At 41.8% G+C, this 23,361-nt stretch overlaps 2 protein-coding genes across 4 annotated transcripts in view; both read left to right on the forward strand.

The window, feature by feature from the left end:
• The window catches only part of LOC120831134 (transducin-like enhancer protein 4), a 30,813-nt gene extending 28,558 nt beyond the window's left edge, over positions 1-2,255 (forward strand). For all 3 annotated transcript variants that reach the window (XM_078087042.1, XM_078087040.1, XM_078087041.1), the window contains exons 18-20: positions 805-955; positions 1,703-1,779; positions 1,864-2,255. In XM_078087042.1, the coding sequence (XP_077943168.1) occupies positions 805-955; positions 1,703-1,779; positions 1,864-1,971 (336 nt within the window). In that variant the 3' untranslated portion in view covers positions 1,972-2,255. The remainder of the gene's footprint in view (positions 1-804; positions 956-1,702; positions 1,780-1,863) is intronic.
• A 13,329-nt stretch (positions 2,256-15,584) lies between these two features.
• The window catches only part of mccc2 (methylcrotonyl-CoA carboxylase subunit 2), an 11,448-nt gene continuing 3,671 nt past the window's right edge, over positions 15,585-23,361 (forward strand). Inside the window, exons 1-12 of the mRNA XM_040195363.2 lie at positions 15,585-15,826; positions 17,083-17,149; positions 17,487-17,571; positions 17,852-17,953; positions 18,048-18,175; positions 18,647-18,759; positions 19,430-19,543; positions 19,770-19,834; positions 21,256-21,355; positions 21,612-21,707; positions 22,769-22,841; positions 22,932-23,008. Of these exons, the coding sequence (XP_040051297.2) occupies positions 15,695-15,826; positions 17,083-17,149; positions 17,487-17,571; positions 17,852-17,953; positions 18,048-18,175; positions 18,647-18,759; positions 19,430-19,543; positions 19,770-19,834; positions 21,256-21,355; positions 21,612-21,707; positions 22,769-22,841; positions 22,932-23,008 (1,152 nt within the window). The 5' untranslated portion in view covers positions 15,585-15,694. The remainder of the gene's footprint in view (positions 15,827-17,082; positions 17,150-17,486; positions 17,572-17,851; positions 17,954-18,047; positions 18,176-18,646; positions 18,760-19,429; positions 19,544-19,769; positions 19,835-21,255; positions 21,356-21,611; positions 21,708-22,768; positions 22,842-22,931; positions 23,009-23,361) is intronic.

A 23,361-nucleotide genomic window follows, 5' to 3' on the forward strand; every position in this document is an offset into this window, starting at 1 on the left:
AATCCATCTGTTTTGACAGATTAGTATGAAAGGCGTAGTGTTGAAAAGTACAGCAGCGGATGTTCGCCAGCACCCATGAATATGTTGATATCAGTGGCCGCCCCCGCAGACGAACACAGTCTTCTTTAAAGCACTGAAAAAATAGGGAGCTAATGCTAGACACCATCTTGTGATGGGACTAAACTAGCAGCCACGGCAGTCGGGCCCTGGGGAGGGAAGGCGGGTGGTGGTGGTGGTGGTGGCGTCCCCTTGTCCACTCTCTGCCCCCAACGTCTGACTCCTGGACCACGATGCCTTCATCTCTACTCCAGCCTGTGGAAGTCAGTGACGCCATCCCTTTGAACGTGGAAGCAGAATGAACTTCTATGGAGTCAAATACTGAACAAAAGTTTTGTTCATTTGAATAAGAAAATTTAATCTGGAAGTCTTGACAAATGCAACAAGTGAATGAAAAGTATTTTTAGATCAAATATAATGTTGATTCAGTTCTTCAATTGTTTTGAATAAAATATTTATTTTCACAATCCTTTTTCCTCTATTTCTCAGTTTTTCAGTAACCCTTTCAGGTTTAGACTTTGTCTGTCTAGCTGTCTAGCAATATAAATCAAACCGAAACACCTAGACACGCATACAAATGTTATTGTTAAAATGTTATAACTTCCACCATGCCGTGACCTCATGATGACAAACACATACTCACAAGGCGATAACAGCAGTCGCAGTAATGAGAGATTGTGTTTTGTATTCACATACACTAGAATAGTTCTGACCACCGTAGCTCTTGGCTTTTGCTGTTTGCTGCAGATCTTCTCACTGGGTTACTGTCCAACGGGCGAGTGGCTGGCAGTCGGGATGGAGAACAATAACGTGGAGGTCCTGCACGTCACCAAGCCTGACAAGTACCAGCTCCACCTGCACGAGAGCTGCGTGCTCTCACTCCGGTTTGCTCACTGTGGTAAGAATCACAAACAGTGTTTTTTGAAAAGGGCTTGAGGGGAAATTTGATTCCGCTGCGTACCGAGTCTCGATTGACTCGATCAAATTCTGTGTGAATTGATGACAACTGTAATTTAGGCATACGTGGTGTGATATTATGCAGGGAATTAGAATTTGTAGAAGGTTTATAGGGTTATGTATTAAGTAAATAATAGGAGAATGTGATTAAATGTGTCAGCTTTATGTAGGAAACGTGATTACAAAATGTAAATTGTAAACGACATCCGAATGGAACAAGAAAATACAAGCCAATTATTACTTTTTTGTTGTGAAGATCAATACTTGTGGTTGAGCTTGAATAAGCCAGAAAGCACCAGTATGTTATAATTTACAGGGACAAATGTCATGAAAAAACACTATGATGTTTACATTGTGATCACTCAATGGTTAAATGTCCCAAATATCTCTTATTTTGAAGGGTGTGTCTGTCAGTCCAGTATTGTGTAAAATTCTACAAAGAAGGTTACTACGTTATAACAGATGGATGATGATATAATGATATACATTCAGATTTATTATGTAAGTGACCTCTCATTAGATAAAAATATATTATATCCAGCTATTTTTTGTTACCATCTGTTAATTATAAATACCGTTCTACCGTCTCCTCTACCACCACAAGTCTGAAGCCCTCATTTCATTGAGACAAATTAGGAGCGAACATCATTCCTTGACGTTGCCTTATGCGGTTTGTTGTCCTCTGCAGGTAAGTGGTTCGTGAGCACGGGAAAAGACAATCTGCTCAACGCATGGAGAACCCCGTATGGAGCCAGCATATTCCAAGTAAGTGTGTGGAAGGATGTGCCGCGAGAACGCCAATAAAGGCAAGCGGCCTTCGTTTGTTCACGCCTCTTTTGTCCCCAACAGTCGAAGGAGTCGTCCTCGGTGCTGAGCTGCGACATCTCCGCAGACGACAAGTACATCGTGACGGGCTCGGGAGACAAGAAGGCCACCGTCTACGAGGTCAACTACTAGGGGGGCGACGCTGCGCTTTTCAGCCGGACATTCCGCGCCGCCTGTGTACAGTTTGTAACGTGTAGAAAATGGATTCGAGTGGAACGAACCAAACTAAACTCAAGTCTTTCTCAGACCTTTCTGGCTAATCGTGGATCAAAGCGAGCAAGCAGAGCCAAGCACAAATCTATTTTTGTTCATACCGAGTGGCTTTCTGTGTTGTTGTGAGGACGAGTGAATGTCTGGAGAGGCTCCTGTTGGTTCTCTGTTACACCGTTAGCTATTAAAAGTGGAACATTCCTTTACACTTCTTTTTACAGGCCTTTTCTGTTTTCTTGCACAGATGAACGGCTGTAACACGAGAGTCGGCATTCACATGCTGACCAAAACCCCTGATTATTCTCTCTTACAATTTGGCACATCATAAAGACCCTTAACCACGATGTAAATACGTTTTCTCTCCTCACATGATGGCTCTGATATGCTGCCCCTCCCACACGTACCCTCAACAAAGAGAGCGCCCTGTGGGTCTTCGCTTTGTGTGCTTTTATTAACGTTCGATGCAGTGAGACAGCGCCGATTGGTTCAGGCATTGACTAGTGGTTAGAATCAGGACAGCCCATTGGTCGGCCCATCGGACCCCAACAGACCAGATCACAACTTTCCTTTTTAGGTTTGTCTCCTGGACGAAAGTGCTGTGTTTGTTTGCCCCCTCCACACTAAGTAGGCTCACTCTATTCTTAAATCAGAATCACTGCATGCTGAGTGTAGTGATTAAACACACGCTGTGTTAATTACTGTGCTGGAACGGTACTGGTACGTTACCTTTTAGGCAAGCTAGGCGGGCTGTTTTCCTTTTGTTTTCCAGATGTTATGCTAAGCTAATTGAACCCACCGCTGCATGCAACAACGTATTCGCCGTTCTCACACGAAACGCAGCTTTCGTCGATCTGCTTTTGATATTTATTTTCTACCTTCTACGCTACATCCACTTTTTCATTTACTTTGTCGTCATTTTGAGTTGTATATGTGCGCTCATGTGTGTGCACTGACCGTACGAGTGTTGAACAAACCAACCACATTGCCCTCAGAGAACTCGCTCACTACTGCGTGACCTTTGCTCCTGGTCCCGCCCCCTCAGGTGAAGGCCCCCCCCCCTCCCCCTCCCGGATGCTCGCTGGATTCTCTGTGTGACAGATTTCAGTGAAACCTTTATTGGTGTTTGGAAGTCAACGCACACCTCCATCTCCTGCCTGCATCGATTTTGTTTTTTTTATTTGGACGAGAAAAAAAAAGGTCATCGACTCGCTTGTAATTTCTCTTGGATTTCCTTCTGTTGGCTTGTAGAAACAACACAGTGCCTTTATGCTGCTGCGCTTCTGACTCGTCCACGCGGAGTTTTCAACAGCACCGAGAGGAAATGTGATGGGTTTTTAAAAAAGGACATTCAAAGACGGATTTCATTTTAAACTTAAAAAATCTCTCATGAGTAGATGAGCAGTAACCGGTCCAGTTCGGTTTGTATCAATTGTCTGTCGTCCACTCTGAAGTCATTAGGACCACCATCTTTGTGTAATGCAAAATACACCTTTCAGGGCAGCTGCTGCTTCAACCTGATTGTTTGAAGTACAGTGACGATATCCTTTGCTTTGCTTTCCGCTTTCAAGCTTCCTTCTTGTTCTCGTTCTATATTGTAAAAATCAGCGCGCCGGAAGTCCGCAGCAGGGATTCGATTCCCTGCTAAATCCTGTCATCTAACAACGGGGCCCCATAGTGCTTTTTCATCTGAGAGCTAATTTGACTCTATTAAAGTGTCCGAGAGCTAATCATGGTTCTACATTGTCAACAGCGACATCATTTCTGTCTAACTTTTATGGTCCTTTTTTGCTGAGCAGCCATTCGGATGTGCGACACTAAATGAAGTCTCTGTTGTCACGTAGGCCTTATTAGTCGCTTTGGTGGACAGAGACGCCACTGTTATTTATGCCTTCTTGTTTTCAGCTCTTTTTCTGTTTGTAGACGGCAGCCAGTCCCTTCTCTCATCACGTGACATCCAATGCTGACACGCTCGCTGCATGAATGAGACGCACATGTCCTTCATATACGAGCCAAATCACTTTAAAACATTCCATTGTCAAATTTGGTGTGCCCCTGTTTGTCTGCCAACATCTCGTGTCGGCGTCACTGCAAAGCAACTTGGCAAATATTTACCCTTGAATGGGAGCAGGGTGTCTGTGTATTAGGTTGGATACTATTTGATTAAATTACATTCACATATTCTTTGAAGCGGCTTCTTGTTGGAGACCCCCCGCGTCCTGAGCCGGACCACAAGTTTAAACTTTAAACAGGATACTAGGGGTGCAACAATTCATTTTAACAACGATTCGATTCGAATCACGATTCATGATTGCCGATTCGATTCATAAACAATCTGGGTTTATTTAGAACGATTCGATTCAGTGACTTGAAATCGATTCAGTAACTTTACTGGACAGTGCAGGCAAAGTTTCTGAGATCCCCGTTGTTTCTTGTAAGGAAATCAGGTTTAAATTAATGATGGATATTATAAACAAGCAAACAACAATTAATGGCAAATGTATTAACCTTTTATTTTAATCAAGTGACATTTTCAATGTAAACATTACACAATAATTACACAATGTTTGGATCAATTTACAGAACCCCGGATTTTCAACCACATTGTAGGGTCGCATGTCTTTACAGATAAACTTGGCAATTGTTACTGTGATGTTGAGTTTGGTGCTGGCGAGGCCTGAGGTGTCTGCAGAGCTGAGTTACCTGCTGCTGCTGCAGCGGTGACGCTGCTAGAGGTCCTGACTGTCGGCGTTGTTTAATCCCACGGCGCCTTAGTAGATGGCCCGAAAGATTCGTCGTGTTTCCGTGGTTTTTTATTTGGTTTCTACATATTCTACAAACAGCGACCAACTTATTTAGAACACCTCCGTGTTTGCAAAAGCCCAAATGTTTCCACGCGCTGGATCGATAAGTTGGTTTGTAAATGTCTCGCTCGCAGTCGTCTCCTCCACGCTGTGTTTTGTTGTTGTTCTGAGTTTCGCGCGGCTGCCGCTGCGTACTGATGACGTCACAGACAGGCAGACTGAATCGAGTAACGTTTAACGTGTCTAAAGTGCTAAAAACAAACAAACAAACACGCATCCATACCGCTTTTGTGCTTAAATCCAATGTGCAGTTTCCAACTATCAATACAATCGATTATGTACCATTTAAATCGATTTGTAATCGATATATGTCGTCCGGAATGCCGATTCCGGACGACATATATCGAGATCGATTGAGTTGGATCGCAGGAATATTAATCGATTAATCGATTCAGTGAATGAATCGTTATACCCCTACAGGATACTGTTACTATTCTTCAATATCCATCTTACTTTCAAATGTAACATATCAGCGCTTTAACTTCCAAAGCTTTGAGTGTTTTATCTGATATGATTTTATTTCTCAAACTCATGGAGAGCGCAGTTCTCATACCTATGACACCTAACTGGAATGATTTGACTAAACGATCTTTATAGACAAATATAAAAATGGATATTGAGCACGCCCTTTTGTAGTTAAATGCCAAGAAGCCTATTTAAAGATAACGTCTTTACATAATAACATAACATTAATATTTGTGTTGCTTGTGTGGCAGACAGCTCTGCATTTGAGCAGAATGAACTCGTGATTATAAACGCACTGGGGAGAATTGCAAAGGGGCCTTTTTTGAAGCAAAGCCAACTGTTAAGAGAAAACTTCAATGTGTTTGGTACCTTAAGGACCGTATGTCAGATATTACACTGTACTGACTGATATATTTGTCATGTATTTCACATTGTACTTTTTGCAGGACCGCCCATGATGTTGATTTGTTTTTTTCACAGTGTTCACCTTATTCTGTGCTTTCAAATTAAAATGGCAGTTTGTTGCTCAGCTGCGTATTTCTTCGCCTCTTGAATAAATTATACAATCTGTACCGAATAATTGCTGTGCAACCTAAGCCCTCAATAGTGGAACAACAAATACAAAGCATGCATTGGTTATATATCAAGAGTCGAACCTGAACAAGAGTATTTCCATCAATTTATACTTAAAATGCTCCCATTTCAGAAAGATATATATAATTATTTCAATTATGATTAAGACATTAATAGTTAAACGCAATTTTCGTGTTGCAACTGGTAAAGAAGGGCCTATTTTGTACTTTCCTTATTATATTCGCAATAGGGTTCAATAAAGTCTCTTCTTAAACAAGTAGTTCCCAAACCTTGTCTGCAAAGTCCCCCTCTATAGGAATATTGTAAACCCTACCGCACTCGAGCCAACCCAGCCTTAGTGGGTTTTTTAATTAAAAAACAATCAAATATTAGTTTTAGTAAGTATATATCACTTTACCTTTCCACAGTTTATTGTCTCTGTCAGCCCTGCAATTACCCCGTCTCTGGCCCAAAATCAGCTGGGATCAACCACATAAACATCTATTTATATATATATACAGTATGTACTGGATACAAATACTCAAAAAATCAGGGTGTGACGTGAATTGAATTTCACTTCTCCAAAATATATGATCACTACTGGGAGCATGAGGCCATTTCTTAGCCCTACAGAAGTTGTGCAGATTGTCTCCTCTGGGATGGCACATCCATGCGTGCTGTTGCAAGAAGATTTCATGTGTCTCCAGAAAAGTATCCCAGTTTCTCTGGGATAGCTGGACGGGGCCGTAGAAGGTCCTCAACTCATCAGCATCACCAGTATCTGCTGCTTTGTGCAAGGAGGAACCTGTTGAGCACTGCCTGAGCCCTACAGAATGACCTCCTGCGGGCCTCTGGTGTGAATGTCTCTGCCCCATTTATCAGAAACACGATGGTGGCATCAGGGCGTGTAGTCTGCCCTGTGCTCACTGCCCAGCAACGTGTAGCTCGATTGGCTTTTGCCACGGACCTCTACAGGCTAGGGAACGGCAGTCTGACAGCCATCAGGTGTCTGGGTGAAATGCTAGAACCCAGGGTCAGACTCTACGCTGGTGCAGTTCATCCTGGGTTCCTCCTGATGCAAAACAATGTCTGGCTTCATGTGGCAAGAGTATGCAGACAAGACCTGGAGGATGAAGGAATTGATACAATGTAAAGGCCGTCACGGCCACCCGACCTAAACCCGGTAGAACACCTCCGGGGCATCAGATGTTTTGGTCCATCAGATGCCGCTGGGTTGCTCCTCAGACTTCACAGGAGCTCATCGATGCCCTTAGACAGATCTGGGAGAACATCCCACAAGACACATCATTTTTTCATTGTGTCTATAAAATGAACCCCCCAAAGGCTGAACATTGTATTTCCATCTAATGGTGTGGCATCCTTTCATTTTTTTCACATTGAGATTTGATGTGTTTTCAAATACTTTATACTTATTACCACTGAATACATCTGCAGTTGGAAGTACATGAAGTACATTTTAGAGTTCTTTCTACTGTGGTGCTACATTGCATCAAAGGTTTTCTCAATCTTTAAAAGATGTCCATTGCATTCGATTATACACCAGAAATGAAAAGTAGATTGCAGGTATAATGGACTTATGACTTATGATTCCTACCTTTACGCAAATAAATATCAAATGTTCATAACAACACTTTGCTTGGTTTCCAATTATTTCGTTCCTCAGTTCACACATTTATACATTGCAACCGGGTAATGAAGTCGTTTAACAACCTGTCTCTTTCCCGTTTACTCAGAGGGCATTAAAATTCTAATGCTTTGCTTGACACAACTACCGTACAATTATACCGGCTAGAGCATTCGGATAGATTGTTCAGATGGCCACTCAGCGGCTGGAGCTTGTGTGCATACCAACCAGGTGTTTATTTCTCCAACAGTTTGAACAACAACAGTACTTTTAGACCATGGCGTAGTGGAAGGACCACAGCCTGTGGTCCTGGCAGCATTATATACCCTGTTACTGAGCAAGACCACAATTCGGGTAATTCTGCCCCTTACCTGTGAAAATAATCACCTCAGCCACAAGGGAAATGTTATACAAATAACAAACACACTACTATCAATCATACATATTCTCTATATTGTAGTCATACATTTCAATAGGTATGATATCCAGTTTAAACCAGTAGTGAAATTATCCTTACACCCCTCTTTAATTAATTCTTGGTGTCTCCCGGAACATAAAGCGATTACCCAAAGATAAGTGATTTTAAAATATTCCAGTTCATACAAAGATGTATATATATATATAAAAAGAGCCAAACTAATAATGTCGTGGTATGTATAGGCCTTCAACCATTATACACAAAAAACACTAATAAAGCATTCAGTCCCCTGAGAGTGTGAGTGTTCTTTGGAACAGTCCACAAGTCTTGTAATGGGGAGGTTCGTCATTACGGGTACAATTAGCATTTATTTTACCTTTAAAAGTTGAGTAGCCTACTTTGAAAGAAACTCTTTTCTCTTTCCAGTGGCAAGGCAACCACAGCAAGACGTTTTACTTCACTAGTCAGTTTTGTATACTTTGAGCTGTGGACTTACCACTAAAGCTACTGACAGATCCTTCTGGTCTAACCTCAAAACTCCTAAACCGGCCACTGAATCCTTGCTTTGCTTCAACAGATGTTTCAACCTGACATTTATGTTATTGAGTCCAAGCCAATGCCAGTTACAATGCATTTTTTCCAACAAGTATTGTTTTTTGGTTTTTATTTGGAAACCAATAAGCTGCCACAAAGGTTTTTAATACACTCTAAAAGTGCTAATCGTAACTACTGGCTTCTATATTCTAGAACTTTGGCTTGTCCCCACAGGGGAACCAAGGAGAACTTTCTGTTTGGAACACTTTCCTCTACTTAGTACCTAACATAAAGGGTTATTCATTGAACACCCTACAGGTGGTTAAATGCTTCCACCTAGAACTCATTTTCCATCCTGTATATTTCAAGGGTTTCCTTTAGAACCATTCATGAGATCCTACTGAGATCTACCAAAACCCCTCTTAAATCTAAATCCAACCATGAGAATCCTCGTATTTTCTCATTTAGTAGGGTTCTACTGAGACAGATTTTTCTTTCCAGGAGTTTCATCGCTGCCATCTAGATTCTAACCCGGGGGGGGGGGGGGGGGGGGGTACTCTTTCTTTTCATCACAAAAAGCATTTCATATTCCAGGGACATGGGCTTATTTGGTAAAACAAACAAGGTTTTTTTCGGTTGCCTCGGCCAGATTAGTGGTGTGGCCTTTTAACACCCATGATTTAAACAAACTTTGAAAATCTTCTTTTTCTAAAAATGTTTCTTTTGGAAAAAAGATTTCATAATAAAACCCATAGTATTACAAGAACAATTCAGCCCCTTTTTTCTAATGAGGGTTCTTTGTGTAGAACCTCAGCCCATCAGGAGGAAACTGATTGAAACAACAAGTGTTTTCTTCATTATTTTTTGTCTACCAAAATAAAACCTCTTTAAGACCTTTTATAGAGGATGTAACATTCAACATTCAACGTTACATACACAATAATAAAAATGTGAAATTGTAAAAACACAGTAATATCACAATGGTTATTTACAATGAATCGTCTGTCATATTTAATTGTCACAAACCGTTTTTGCTGAAAAAAAGCTGTGGATTTTCACTCGTCACTGTGCAGCAGTCATACTCCACATCCATATGAAGGTAGCTGAGAAACGAGGGTTTCAAGTGTTTCAGTGTGGCATTTTAGTGCAAGCTGACGGGTCAACGCAGTCTCTGTGTAACCTCCCATTGTGAACGTGCTGCGTTCACATGGAGCACAGCGCTGCACCGTTGAAGTGGATTAAGTGATGTAAGTGAGGTCTGTGGAGGAGGACGCTCCACCATTACAGTGAATGATACTCCTGTTACAGCTCTCCAACCGCCACTTCAAACAGCCAAAAGTGGGAGAGAAGGAGGAAAGGTGGGGATGCAACGTGGGAACGAGCCAACCCTACTTCAACATTTTATATCAAGAGCACTTGCAGATTGCAAATTGCCCACTTTCCTGACAGACATAGGAGTTGGATTAAACAAACAGGCCAAACAATAGACAGGTGCCTTGAGAATGTGTTGCATCACTTTGCTGGTAGATTTGGTTTGCAACACGTAAAATAAAGACTTTTTCGGATGTTAAAAATATATGTTTCAGACCGCCGGCATCCAAAAACCTCTGTGACCATGTTAGAAAGCTCACAGTTAGCTCGCAAAATATTTGCAAAGTGCCACTTTGCAGAACCCTTACAATACTGTACTGAACTTCAGAGTGCTGTGAGAATGACTCTTAGTGAATTCACTCTCATAGCTCTGACAACCCACTTTGGAGTCTCCTGAAGAGGGTTGTAGGTGCAACAGAGTTAATATCTACTGCATTTAGTGTGTTCGGAGCACAGCTCAGGAGGTCACAGCCATACAGCCGTTGGTCAGCAGGCTTTCGGGTCTGTATAGGTCCACGTAGGTCTGTGTACCATTTAATAGTCCCTCTTACTGCAAAACCATAAAACGAAAAAATCTGTTTTCTCGCTTTTCGTTTGAAACCAACAGCAGTAAAACAGAAGTGGGCAGTTGTTCTCTCGTTTTTCATTTAGAACCAAAAAAATGTTTTAATCCGTTAATCTCTTTTGGGGTAAATTGGAAGTACGTATATTTTAACAGTAAGAATCCACGCAATGGAACGTTTGTATGCTAGAAATCTGTCTGCGGTGCCAGCGGTTACCAGGGTAACATGAGGAGAAAAGTCCATTAATGGATATAAAATAATAATCCTGGTCCAACGGGATGTGTGTTAGCAACACAGTGACTACATGCAGATGTATTTTCATTCATCCATGTACACAGCGATACGCATTAAAATCGGTTCACTGTTTGATGCAATATTGTTGATAATGTAGGTAATAATATAGTTAACAATATAGTTCAATGAAAGTGGTTATGGTCACACACTCATTGCTCTTGGATCTGATATTTATGTGTTTGAGTGAAGGCAGACAGTTCAATGAACGCAGAGTAAACGTGTACGTGTATTTAAACCATAGATTTTATTATATCAAACTGTTTATTTTACTTATCTCGGTTGTTACAGATGTATTTAATGCCGTTTATTTCATGTGATTTTGATGGTTCATTTGCAACATCTTGTTATATTTTTATTGACTCAAGAATTTTACATCTAGAATATTTTACATTTTTCTCTCTAGACAAGAACAATAAAGATATTAATTCATTTTGCTTTTCTCCATTGCTATACCTTTCATGTGACCTTCAGAGTGATCTCTGGAGCTGTGGACGGAGGCACATCGTCAGGCTAGAATTGGGTTGGGCGCCATTGCAACAAACTACCTGCTCTTTAGCATGTTGGACAAACAGCAGTGAAAATGTAAAATGACACTGGTCTGCTGACGCCTGTTTTGGAAGAAGGGTTTTCAATTTTAAAACTGTTGAAAACTGTGACCGTGAACTGAGAGAATAAACATGTCCCTCGAAATGAAGATAAGATTCCAGTTTACCGTGTTACCGTCTGGCCTTTGTGGCAAGAATTCTGCCACATACTGGTGGAGATGCAACGATTGCTACTGTTGCTAACACACATCCCATCGGACCAGGATCCTCTATTTATATTGATTAATTAACGTTTCTTCTAATGTTGCCCTGGTAACCGCTGGCTTCCCAGATGGATTTCTAGCATACAAACGTTGCGTTTATTATTACTGTGAAAATCTACCTACGCCAGCAATTTGTCTCGTTATCCCCAGCTTCACCAAACATGTTGACTGGATATGGTAATGAGATGGAGCTGGGAATTGTGATCATTGCTTTGTGTGTCCTGGATGGGATTTTGTTTCAGATGGAATTCATGCAATTTATTATGCTCCATAACTTGAGGTTGAGAAATTAAGAGATAAGTTGAACGGACGTTAAATGAGAAGCCACATGTTTGCCTGCCTCATCATTTTCTCTTTTTTTTGCCACAAAATGTAACCTGTTACTTTTGACCCTCCGTTAACATATAGCTAAGAAAACCCTCTTAACAGCTCACTCCAAGACATTGCCAAGTGTGCCAAGACGGCAGAGAATAATTTAATTGAAACCAAAGTTTACATAATGTCATCCAAGCAAATGGGCCGAATGCAGTGCCGGTTGATTTTATCAGTAAAATAAACCTCAAATTGCAGCAGCATTCAAAATACATATCTCAAATGCTGATTCTGTACCAGGTTACGCCCAATCGTCACCTTTCTCGCCCTCTATGGACTGATTACAACTGTTTTTCCTAGCACAGTGTCAGTTATTGCTGGAAGATTTATATTTTTACCTGATTACAGGAATGGGGATGTTGGTGAATAACCCCGTTCATTTCTAATTTTCTTTGATAATAAAAAACCTCCGCTGATCTTATGATCATTGGTCATTCTTTGGATGCGTGACACAAACCCGAGAAGACAGCAGTGGGTGTGCTGCTGGGTATCCGTACTCTGTTATTCCCTTTAGAAGGCACGTTCTGGAAAAGAGGGACAAAAAGAGCAGAAATTCCACGATATTTTCCACTTTTTTCACCTAAATAAGGAACGTAGATGAATTGCAATAACACCTAAACTTGTGGCTTTTATACTCTCTTAGTACATTGCAGAAGCTGAAACTGCCACGTACCTAAGGCCTTATCTTAGGATCAGAGAAACTGGTTCTAGGAATAGATATCAAAGGCTAACATGCACACATGTGATTTTTTTCCCCCGTGGAGGAAAAGCAAAACAGAGTCAGCGTGGTCGTTTTATAGCACAGCGTTTAAAGATAAAATTCTGCCGCCGCTCAAGCATTTCTGCCCACGTTTTCACAATAGCGGAACAAAATTTCCTGAAATTAAAATGTATTTCTCTCCGCTCTCCTGCCCATAGCAAAAATAAAGAATGTGCTAATGTGCTGCTGGAAAAAAGGTCTCTTGCCTCACTGGGAGGATGAGATCTGTGAAAGCTGCGTGTGAATAGAGATTTGTTCCTTTGGTGCAGGAAAGGAACAGTTTATGCCGTCTTCAGGGTGCGTTTGATGGGATTATATCACAGCTATAAGTATTCTCTGCTTTACGGCCTTGTATTGTGTCTGAACTCACATCACTCCTTGTTGTGTCTGACTTCCTAATATCGCCTTCCATTTCTCACCTCTAGTTTAATCACATTTGTGAGAGAGTACATAGGAAGAAGCACGTCCAGCAGCTTATGCGGTGGAGCCTATTCGCCGGTGATCCTGTAGTGAGATGAAAGAGGAGCTCTGGACTTTGGAGGCGATTCAAAGGGACATTTCTCACAACCAGTGCTGCTAACAAATTCCTGCCCTATTACAGGCTGGACTAATGATTAATTCATGTCCTCGCCGCCTTAACGAGGGTTGTGCCTGTTAGTGGTTTGTGGACTGCCGTGCTTTGACATCCTCCCTTTTAGTCTGTGTCACACAGTAATGACTTCTTTGAGCTGTGAAACAAGCCTCATTATGTCCTTTCAAAAAAAAAGGGGGATGGGTGAGAGATTTCACCTCAGCTTGTAGAAAGACGGGGGGGGAATTGGTCAGCGCGTAATGTGCATGTATGTGCGAGTGACACTTGAGCGTTGCCTTAATATTAAACTCTTTTTTCCCCAATGGACAATGGTCGATTGTTGTCTGTCCTTATGGAGACAACACATGTCAGTGTGTGTGTCGGATGACTGGTTAGTTGCTCGGTGGCTTGTTCCTCTCCAGGGGGAGCGAGGCCGGCCAACAGCTTGCTGCTTGGCACATTTTCTGTAACAATTTTCCCTCATTAATTGGTCTCATAAACCAAGTCGGAGGCCCCCACAGACCCAGACACTATACATCCCCAGCACACAGTAGTCCATCATATCATTTGTTTCAACGTACTTTTATTATTTTTTTATATTGTTCATTATTTCTGCTTGTATATTTGTATCTTATTGTATTTTAGCGTATGTGTAACATACTTCGGATTCTGAAAAAAAGTGTTATTAAGCCAACCAACCGGCTTGCCTCTATGGCTAATGAACTAGCTCGCTGAATCCACCATATTTCAACACCTGTTGCAGAAAATAGGCCAACCAATGTGCTTTCCTAAGCTCTGACTAAAGTTATGTGTGTAACACACTGCAAAGCAAGGAATATTTTAGACTTATGCGTGATGCGTGATTGACAACTAAATTATAATAAAATACTACGTTAAAAAACAAAAATCCACTGCCGTAATCCCGTAAAGTGGCCCAGTGCGTTGACCCACAAATTTCCGGAGCAAATGATCTTACTTCACTACTTTTTTTAATCCAACCCGTGTTTGCATTTTAACAGCTTTCCCGCACTCCACTTCCAATCATTAAAATATGTTATTCATTTTTTTTTTTTATTGTACCGTTAAGAGGCTTTTCATGCCTCTATCTATTCTGTCACATCAGCGCGCCGCGGCAGAGGGAAGAGCTCAGGGGTCACGGCAAAGTAGAGCGAGATGGATGAGTGAGAGGGTTCAAGTTTGCACAGAGTGGAGAATGGTGTATTCCCTAAGAAAACAGGAGCATCCATTTGAGTGGAGGTCAAAGACATTTCTATGCATGCTGACAGAATGGGTGTAAGCGTTGGAGAAAGGCCTCTTAAAACTAAATTAACCAAGCTCTTGGTTTGGAATGCTCTTCAGCGGATACTCAGCCAAAGGTTCTCTTGCTCAAATAAAGCACGGAGGGGGTCAGAAGGGTTGTTTTTTGTGAAGCTTTTAGGCTAACTCTAATTTACACTTAAAATCAACTTTAGCTGCCTTTTCTAAAAACAGGACACGGTCTCTTCTCTGTCCGTTTCAATGTTGCGTATGTTACAGTCAAATAGGAGTTTCCTATACTTTAGGGTGTGGCTTTATTCCTGAGGTTAATACTGCATATCAAAACTCCTACCTATGGGTAAACACAAAATGAAGAGTATATATTAATATTTAATGCTTTAAAAAAAATGGTATAAATCTATATTAGGGAGTAGTCTCTCGCCCGAAGTTAGCTGGGATTGACTCCAGCCACCCGACCCTGGATGACGGATATGCGGTTTGAAGATGGATGGATGGATGGATGGATGGATAGAAAGTTCAGAAAATTTTAACTGCTGGAGAATACATTTAATATAGAAAGTTTTTCAGACGCACATACACACGCACACAAACTATGCAGTGATTTTGGGTGCGTAATGCTTGTTAAAGCCACATGATGGCAGTATGTATCTGTATAATTTCATCTGCTATTTACCATCTTGGGTTCTTTTATATGAACACGCTTTACAATTGAAATAAACTCTGGTAAAGTTAGGTTATACTTAATTTGAAATCACAGAAATCAGAGAAAAACTACTCTACATATTGGATGAAAATTATTATGGGAGATGAAGGCAGTTTTATTTCTTTTTCGGAACTCTGTAATATAATAGAAATCTTACAAGATTCCTAAGGTAAATGTGAACACTTCAAAGCGAAAGTATTGATGTATTTATTACAATTACATTATTACATTACATTTGTAATAACTATTACCACCTGAGATACGAGTCTCAGGTGTGGAGCGCACACAGTTTGTGTATAAGACAGGTGGCGATAAAGAGCCCACTACCAGAGTCTACTACCATTAACCACAGAAGAAGAGGATCGACGCTAGATTAGCTAGCAAGCTAGCATCTACAAAGTGCACGGTTAGACAGTCGTGAGCATTAAAATGCTTCTGAGGACGGTAAAGCCGTGGTTGCTTCGTTGCAGGAGTTTGTCTCCGGCTTACACGAGGTCTTACTACGCCGACCAAGTAGCTCGACTCGGCTCTCTGCCGGATAAACAGTCCTCTGAATACCAGGTAGGTTAACGTGCGGCTAACGGCTGCTAGCACAACTACTACGTCACAACCGTACTCACTGCTAAAGTCAAAGTTAGCGGTTAGCTACGCAGTTGACAGGCTGACGTAAAGAGACGGGACCAATGTTGACTGGGATTGAAACCATATTTTGATTTTAAATCACTTGGGTGCACGTTTTGGCTTATTTACTCGCTATAAGAGGTCAAAACCTTGAGCTTTTGCTGTGCTCGGTCAAGGTGTTAACGTCATCACACAAGCTAACCACTGCGTTCAATCTGCGGTTCAGTAGATCACAACTAACTAACGTTACACCTGTCCCCAAAAAAGCTCCACGTTTCTGGCATCCCAGGTTGAATAGAGCCCCTCTGGTTATGTTGTATCCACGGGGGGGATTTGTCTGTCACACAATCATCATCTATAACAGTTGACGCTTCCCACGACAGCGACTCCGGCTCGAGTAAATCCGGTACATGAGGCACATGTTGCCAATGTTACCCAGGATCGAGTCTCTGCATGAGGGGTGAATATACCAAGACAAGGATTGTAAAAAATCTATCGTGAACTTTCATGTAATTGTAACCACTGAAAATGACACATCAGTAGTGTCTGTGCCTCGGTTCCACACTCGGTCACCAACAACCAACTCTTCCTCACCAATGCAACACCAAAGAATTGCACTGGATGGAGCTGCAGCCACACATCTTTATTACAGCTTAGAAAAAGGATTTATAACACAACAAAGGTAAACATGTCTGTTAAGTTCATACCCCAAATTACAGCGATGCTGAAATATTATTCATTCCTTTTCCCTTCCAATACATCTGGATTAGTGGATTAGTGAACTGCTCTATTCCAAAGGAGCCAGGAGATGAAGTTACAGCATACAACCCTAACACTCATCAGTTCCTTTTAAAGTGATGCCGTGCGTGTGTGTGTGTGTGTGTGCGTGTGTGTGTGTGTGTGTGTGTGTGTGTGTGTGTGTGTGTGTGTGTGTGTGTGTGTGTGTGTGTGTGTGTGTGTGTGTGTGTGTGTGTGTGTGTGTGTGTGTGTGTGTGTGTGCGCGCTGTAATTGGTGACTTTAAATTGCCCGTAGGTGTGTGAATGGTTGTGTGTCTCTGTGTAGCCCTGCGATTGGCTGGCGACCAGTCCAGGGTGAAGTCACCCGCGACCCTGTGTGGAGGATAAGCGGCTTGCAGATGGATGGAAGTCATCTGACATGGCAAACTAAATGTCTATGTATTCTTCTTGTGTTTCAGGAGAACTATGAGCGAATGCAGGTTATTGTTGATGAACTGAAAAGCCGGACAGAGAAGGTCAAATTGGGTAGGTGTGACCACATGGCGGCGCACACGCTACACTGGGCATTAATTCAACTGGTCAGATCCTGTCTCTTAAATTCAGACCCTCTGGAGTGGAGTGCCTTCACATAACCCGTTTTGATTTAGATAATTTAATCCCGTTTTAACTTCTTCTTTGTAATCCTTGTTATCGTATGTACTGTGATTTTCTAATACATATGTAACCGGAGTCAAATTCCATTTATTTCTAGGTCAAGTCTTGATCATCTACAATGTCAAACTTGCTAAATTAACACTGTCTTATCTGAAGTGTTGCCAAATAATCGGTTTCTTAACATTCTGTTTATTTTATATCACTCCAGGTGGGGGAGAGAAAGCCAGAAGACTTCACACTTCTCGTGGCAAACTCCTTCCCAGAGAGCGAATAGACCGCCTGCTGGATCCAGGGTACGGTATTTCTGTTACAGACTCACAGCCCAGTGGCAGCCAACAGAAACAAAAGATTTCTAGTGCTCTAGTGTGATTCATTACACAAACCGGGCGGAGGGTTTCCTAATGTCCTGGGCTGTACACACACTCCCCTGTACACCGAGAACAGGGAGAGGAGGATAGCTTTGTGTCATTTCACATTATCCACCATCAGATGTCAGACTCAAGTACAAAATAAGTCATTTAGAATTTCAAACATGTATAATATGTTTTTTTTTTTCATATGGCTTTCTTCCAGGAGTCCTTTCTTAGAGTTCTCTCAGTTTGCAGCATATGAATTGTACGGAAAAGAGGAAGTCCCAGCAGGCGGCATCCTCACTGGGATCGGACGGGTTTCAGGGTAAGCAGCAGAAATGAGCTGATATATTTTCTATTAAAAGAGGGCAGAGCAGAATTGTGTTTTAAGCCACTGTTTGTTTTATTTGCTCTCACAGGGTGGAATGTGTTATTGTTGCAAACGATGCTACTGTAAAAGGAGGCACCTACTTCCCGGTTACAGTGAAGAAACACCTTCGTGCACAAGAAATCGCCCAACAGAACCACCTGCCGTGCATCTACTTAGGTGAGTTGTGATGTTTGTCCAGTTGGTCTGCTGTCCTGGCATCTCTAACCAATGGCTGGGAATGTGGTCCAATTTGGAACAAACGTCCACCTGAAGTTAGAAATTAACTGATTCAAATTCAGAGGTCAAAGGTCACAAGCAGTGTGACCTCCGTCCCATTGCGTGATGTCTAAGCCTTGAACATTTCTTAAAATCATTGGCTCTGAGGTGCATCAAACATCAAGAATTTATGTGCAAATGGTTAAAGTTATTGAAATATAAATTTGAAATAAACATCCATTTTTGAAAGTCGTGGGGAAAAAAATACATAATATATTATTTATCCCCCCCCCCCTGCCTTGATGTCTAGTGTCCTTCGAAGTCCCTGAATGATTTTTAGGTCTCAGTTCGGCGTGTAATAAATACTGGGGGGCCAAATGTCACCAATAACCCCGGGTTCTCCACATGTTTGATACTCTTGACCCCCCTCAGTGGACTCAGGAGGGGCCAATCTCCCCAGACAGGCCGAAGTCTTCCCAGACAGGGATCACTTTGGACGTATTTTCTACAACCAGGCCAGGCTGTCGTCAGAGGGAATAGCACAGGTAAGTTTGGCTGATTACCGCATCACACATGCTGATCATGTGACACCCTTAACGTGACCCTCTGGTCACTCACTCCGGTAGCCCATTGTCGTTGTGCTTTGACTCTGCAATGATTCACAGTTCGGTTCCGAACGAGAAGCAGACGAGGTTGTCTGGAAAAATATCAGACAACCGTGGTTGCACGGCGGTGGGTTACTCATCTTTTCATTGTCAGCTTGTTATTGACTACTGAAGAAGAAGCATCCTCCTTTTTAAAAACCCAGAGAACTAGAAGTCAATTTATGTGAGTGGTGATGAATGCGATGGGTGCTGTGGAGGAGTCGGGTCCAGCACTCTCCTCTCTGCAGCAGACCCCGAGGTGATGAGCAGCTCAATATGTTCCTCCTTCAATAAACTGAATGCCCAATTATGCTTAATAACCTTATCTCTTCTAATAATTAAAAGGATATATTATTCAAGGCTTCTCCTTGGGTGTCACGCTAGCTATATCTAGTGTTACTGAAGCACTTACCAAAGTTCAGCTGCCCATTAAAGTGTTCTTTGCATTCACATTCACAACAGTTGTCCTTGAGCTGCTATTTCACGGTCAATCATTGACTTCAAAGCACAGCGTCTTCTCAACCTTGGGTGTCCATTGTTAATAATTGGGCTCTTTGCTTGCCTTGTTCAGATTGCTGTGGTGATGGGCTCCTGCACTGCTGGAGGAGCGTATGTACCCGCCATGGCTGACGAAAGCATCATTGTGCGCAAGCAAGGAACCATTTTCCTGGGTGGACCTCCACTGGTGGGCCGTGTTTCTCTTGTTGAAATGATGACGCAATTAGGATGAAATTTGTAGCACGAGAATGGATCCTGTCGGTGGTTCATAGACGACTCTTTACAAACCTCATACATTATCTTAATAATGGCATGGACTTCCATTCAGGTTGCAGACTTCCTAGAAGTACTTTGCTGATTTCGTGTGCGTGCTTTGCGTTTGTTTGAGGGTCTCTGCGCTTTTGTCTTCATAGGTCAAAGCAGCGACTGGGGAAGAAGTTTCTGCAGAGGACCTGGGTGGTGCTGATCTTCACTGCAAGTATGAAATAAATATAAATAAGTGAATGGGATTTAGTGAGATTGGAGGTTTTTCTACTCTTCAAATAATGTAGTATTAGGGTCAATAACATGGTTAGTATTTGTTTTTGTTTTGCTTTAACAGGAGCATCATTATGAGCACATGTATAGATGAAAGGCCTCTATACAGAATTAGTCTTCAGTGTTCTTTTATTTTGAACTTTCAGTCCTAATTCCATTTTCCACTGACACAATTGAAGAGACCGTTTAGGAGTCATAAGTCGCTGACAATATCTGTTTCTAAGCGCCTCATGTAGCTGATTTGAGAAAATTGTTCTAAATACAGGGGGTGCGGAAAGTATTCAGACCCCTTTACATTTTTCTGGGGAAAATTACTGAAATCAAAAATTAATTTTATTTCACAGTAATGGACACTCCACCCCATCTTGACAGAAAAAAAACTGAAATGTAGAAAGTTTTGCCAATTTATTAAAGAACCTGAAATATCACATGGTCATAAGTATTCAGACCCTTTGCTGTGACACTTTAATTATTTAACTCGCATGCTCTTTATTTCTTCTGATCCTCCTTGAGATGGTTCTACTCCTTCATTGGCGTCCTGCTGTGTTTAATTAAACTGAACAGTCGTTCTTTTTTAATTTGACGACGATTTCTAAAAATGTTCTGTCAAGATGGGGTGCCGAGTATACATTAATGAAGGGGTCTGAACACTTTCCGTACCCACTGCATATCTAGTCTCAGATACTGATCCAGTATTGTATGAATGTGCTGAAGAAAAGCAGCAGGCAAATTGTTTTATTTTGAAATATCAATGTTGTCATTTATGAATGGTCAATGTACCTTGCGTTGTGTAATGTCACTCTGATGATTCAATCGTGAGATTATTTTTTAGATCAGTAAACGTAAAACAATTATTATTGAAGCATAAACACTTGCTGGTGGAACTACCTTCTACACATAATGATCCGGCTGAATGATACTTTATACTACATTTGTATTAGTATATTGTTTCTACTAGGTACCATAATCTGCAAAGTAGCCCGACTGGAAACGAATATAGTCAAAAATAGTTTATCCGTCTGCGATAGTGAGATAGAAGCATAAAGTTGCATGAAATGAAGATACTCGCGTGTCCCGTTGTGAAGCCATCGAGGGGTTCTCACTTATCAGTCGACTCAGCAAAACCCTGACTTGCCCACTGAAATGAAGCCCGCGTGAAGAAGCACAGACATGTGAACGCCTCCTCGGCCATTTAAACATTCACTTTTCACTGTACAGAGATCTCCAGCCTCATATTTTTATAATCCAATAGATTAGAAAGATTAGTAAATAAGAATCCAAGGCCGGGTTCCAGATGTTTTTTATCAGTGATTTAGGAGCTGTAGTGATGTCACGCTGATAAATTGGTTGCCTGCGTTACAGAAAATCCGGTGTGACGGACCACTATGCTTTGGACGATAACCATGCGATCCATTTGGCACGGAAGGCGGTGAGAAGACTCAACTACAAGAAAAACATTGAGGTCAGTCCAATGATGAAGATCAATAACAATCACCACGACTGTGGCTCAGTGGTGGAGCGGGGTCGTCCTCCAATTAGAGGACTGGCGGCTCTGTGTGTCCTCGGGCAAGACACTTGACCCCATAACAAGTTAATGCTTGAATGGTTATGAATGGGTGAAGGATGACATGTTGAAGTGCTTTGAGTGGTCTGAAATATAGAAATATTCAAGCACAGTCCATTTACCAGTGACCTTTTAAGTGGATTCTGTTCTTCAGGTCACCATCGAGCCCAGCGAAGCCCCGCTCTTCCCTGCAGATGAACTCTACGGCATCGTTGGAGATAACCTGAAACGCAACTTTGATGTCAGAGAGGTATTTGTTTATCTTTTTTCCTACATTGTCTCTGGTCGCACTTCTCTTATTATACTTAATTGTGAAAAGCATCTCTGCTAAAATCAGCGTGGTGAAGGCTGATGTTAGTCAAGGTCTGCCGTTGTACTGATTGGCTAAATAATGCAGCCAACGGCAAGGAAGCTTTTTGAACAACTCGCACAGTCAGACTTGTGTAGATATTCCATTGGAGAGCATCCCTGTGCATGCTGCTCAGATTAATCACGGTGCACAGCCCTGCTGAGAAAGGGAGCCGTGTACAACCGCAATTCAGTTACTCCTAAAAGGTGTAATGGTCAAAATTATCATTAATTAAATTATGATAATTTCTCATTAAATCATTGTCATTAAATTATGACATACAGCATAGATGGTTTCAAAAGTAATCTTGTAAAAGTTTTGTTGAGAAACTCTCTCTCTCTTTGGGCATCATATAATATATATGTAAAATATAAATAGCCCCAAATAATCATCATATTGAAATAAAAGAAGTAATTTTCTTCGTTGTATCTTGAATGTTTTTTTTTTCTTTTTTCTGCAATACGAACAACGAAGTCAAAATGATTTTGGTCACATCTGTTGGCTTTGACATTTTCCATTTTTTAAATTGATTTATGGTAGTGTTACCACCACAAAACAAGATCTGCACTCAGATCTATGTTTTTAACCCTGGTTCACAAGACCAGAATGCACCATGAACACTTCAGTATGTCGCTTTCGGGAGTCGATAACGGACGGACAGCGTCGATCTCTGTTTCCACTTTGTCCAGCTGGGCCTCGTGCTCCGGTTTAAAGCCTGTGTCTTTTGATTCCGTATGCGGGCCGAGGAGCAGGAAGTACTGCTAACGGGAGCGATGTCACACTGTTTGCGCTGCACTACAGTATCAAGTGGATGCTCCCGCTTTGAATGGAGTTTTTCAAGGCTTTTTGACACAATGCTTTAATCACCCAACTTAAGTTACAATAATCCAGTTACCTGAGCTATATTAGGATGGACCCTAATTTACTCATCGTCTTTACCACTGTGCCTCATTTCAACTTAGGTCATTGCCAGGATTGTCGATGGCAGTAAATTTGATGAGTTTAAGGCTTTCTACGGAGACACGCTTGTTACAGGTTTGTGAACCAACATTCCTTTTGTTAAAAAATGAGGTCATAACGTTTACCAACCATGAAATGACACATCGCCCTTCTGTACTGGCTCAGGATTCTCAAGAATCTTCGGTTACCCCGTCGGAATCATCGGCAACAACGGCGTCTTGTTCTCCGAGTCGGCCAAAAAGGTAAATATCACTTTATTCCCGAGGATGACTCGTAGCGGCGCGCGCCAGAGTTCTCCTAAAGAATCCCCGTTCATAGTGAAGTGATGAAACCGCAGGCGACACCGGTGTGACGCTGCTGGCTGGATGGAGGAGTGAGCGCGTTGCAGCGCCGCGTTGCTGTTAAAGTCGAGGACTCAAAGTTCAGACTGAAGCACTTCAGACTCACAGACTATAAACGTTTGCCTCTCCAGGCCGCCCGAGCCGCCGCCCCCGGTGCCCTTTCTCAGGAGCACTCTGACGGATGGCTTCGTAATAACAGCATTTAGGAAGCGTGGACAAGAGACGATCATCGTTTTCATTCAATATAACGCAGT

The sequence above is a fragment of the Gasterosteus aculeatus genome, chromosome 13 (genome assembly GCF_964276395.1).
Source record: "Gasterosteus aculeatus chromosome 13, fGasAcu3.hap1.1, whole genome shotgun sequence".
NCBI classification, from domain to species: Eukaryota; Metazoa; Chordata; class Actinopteri; order Perciformes; family Gasterosteidae; genus Gasterosteus; species Gasterosteus aculeatus.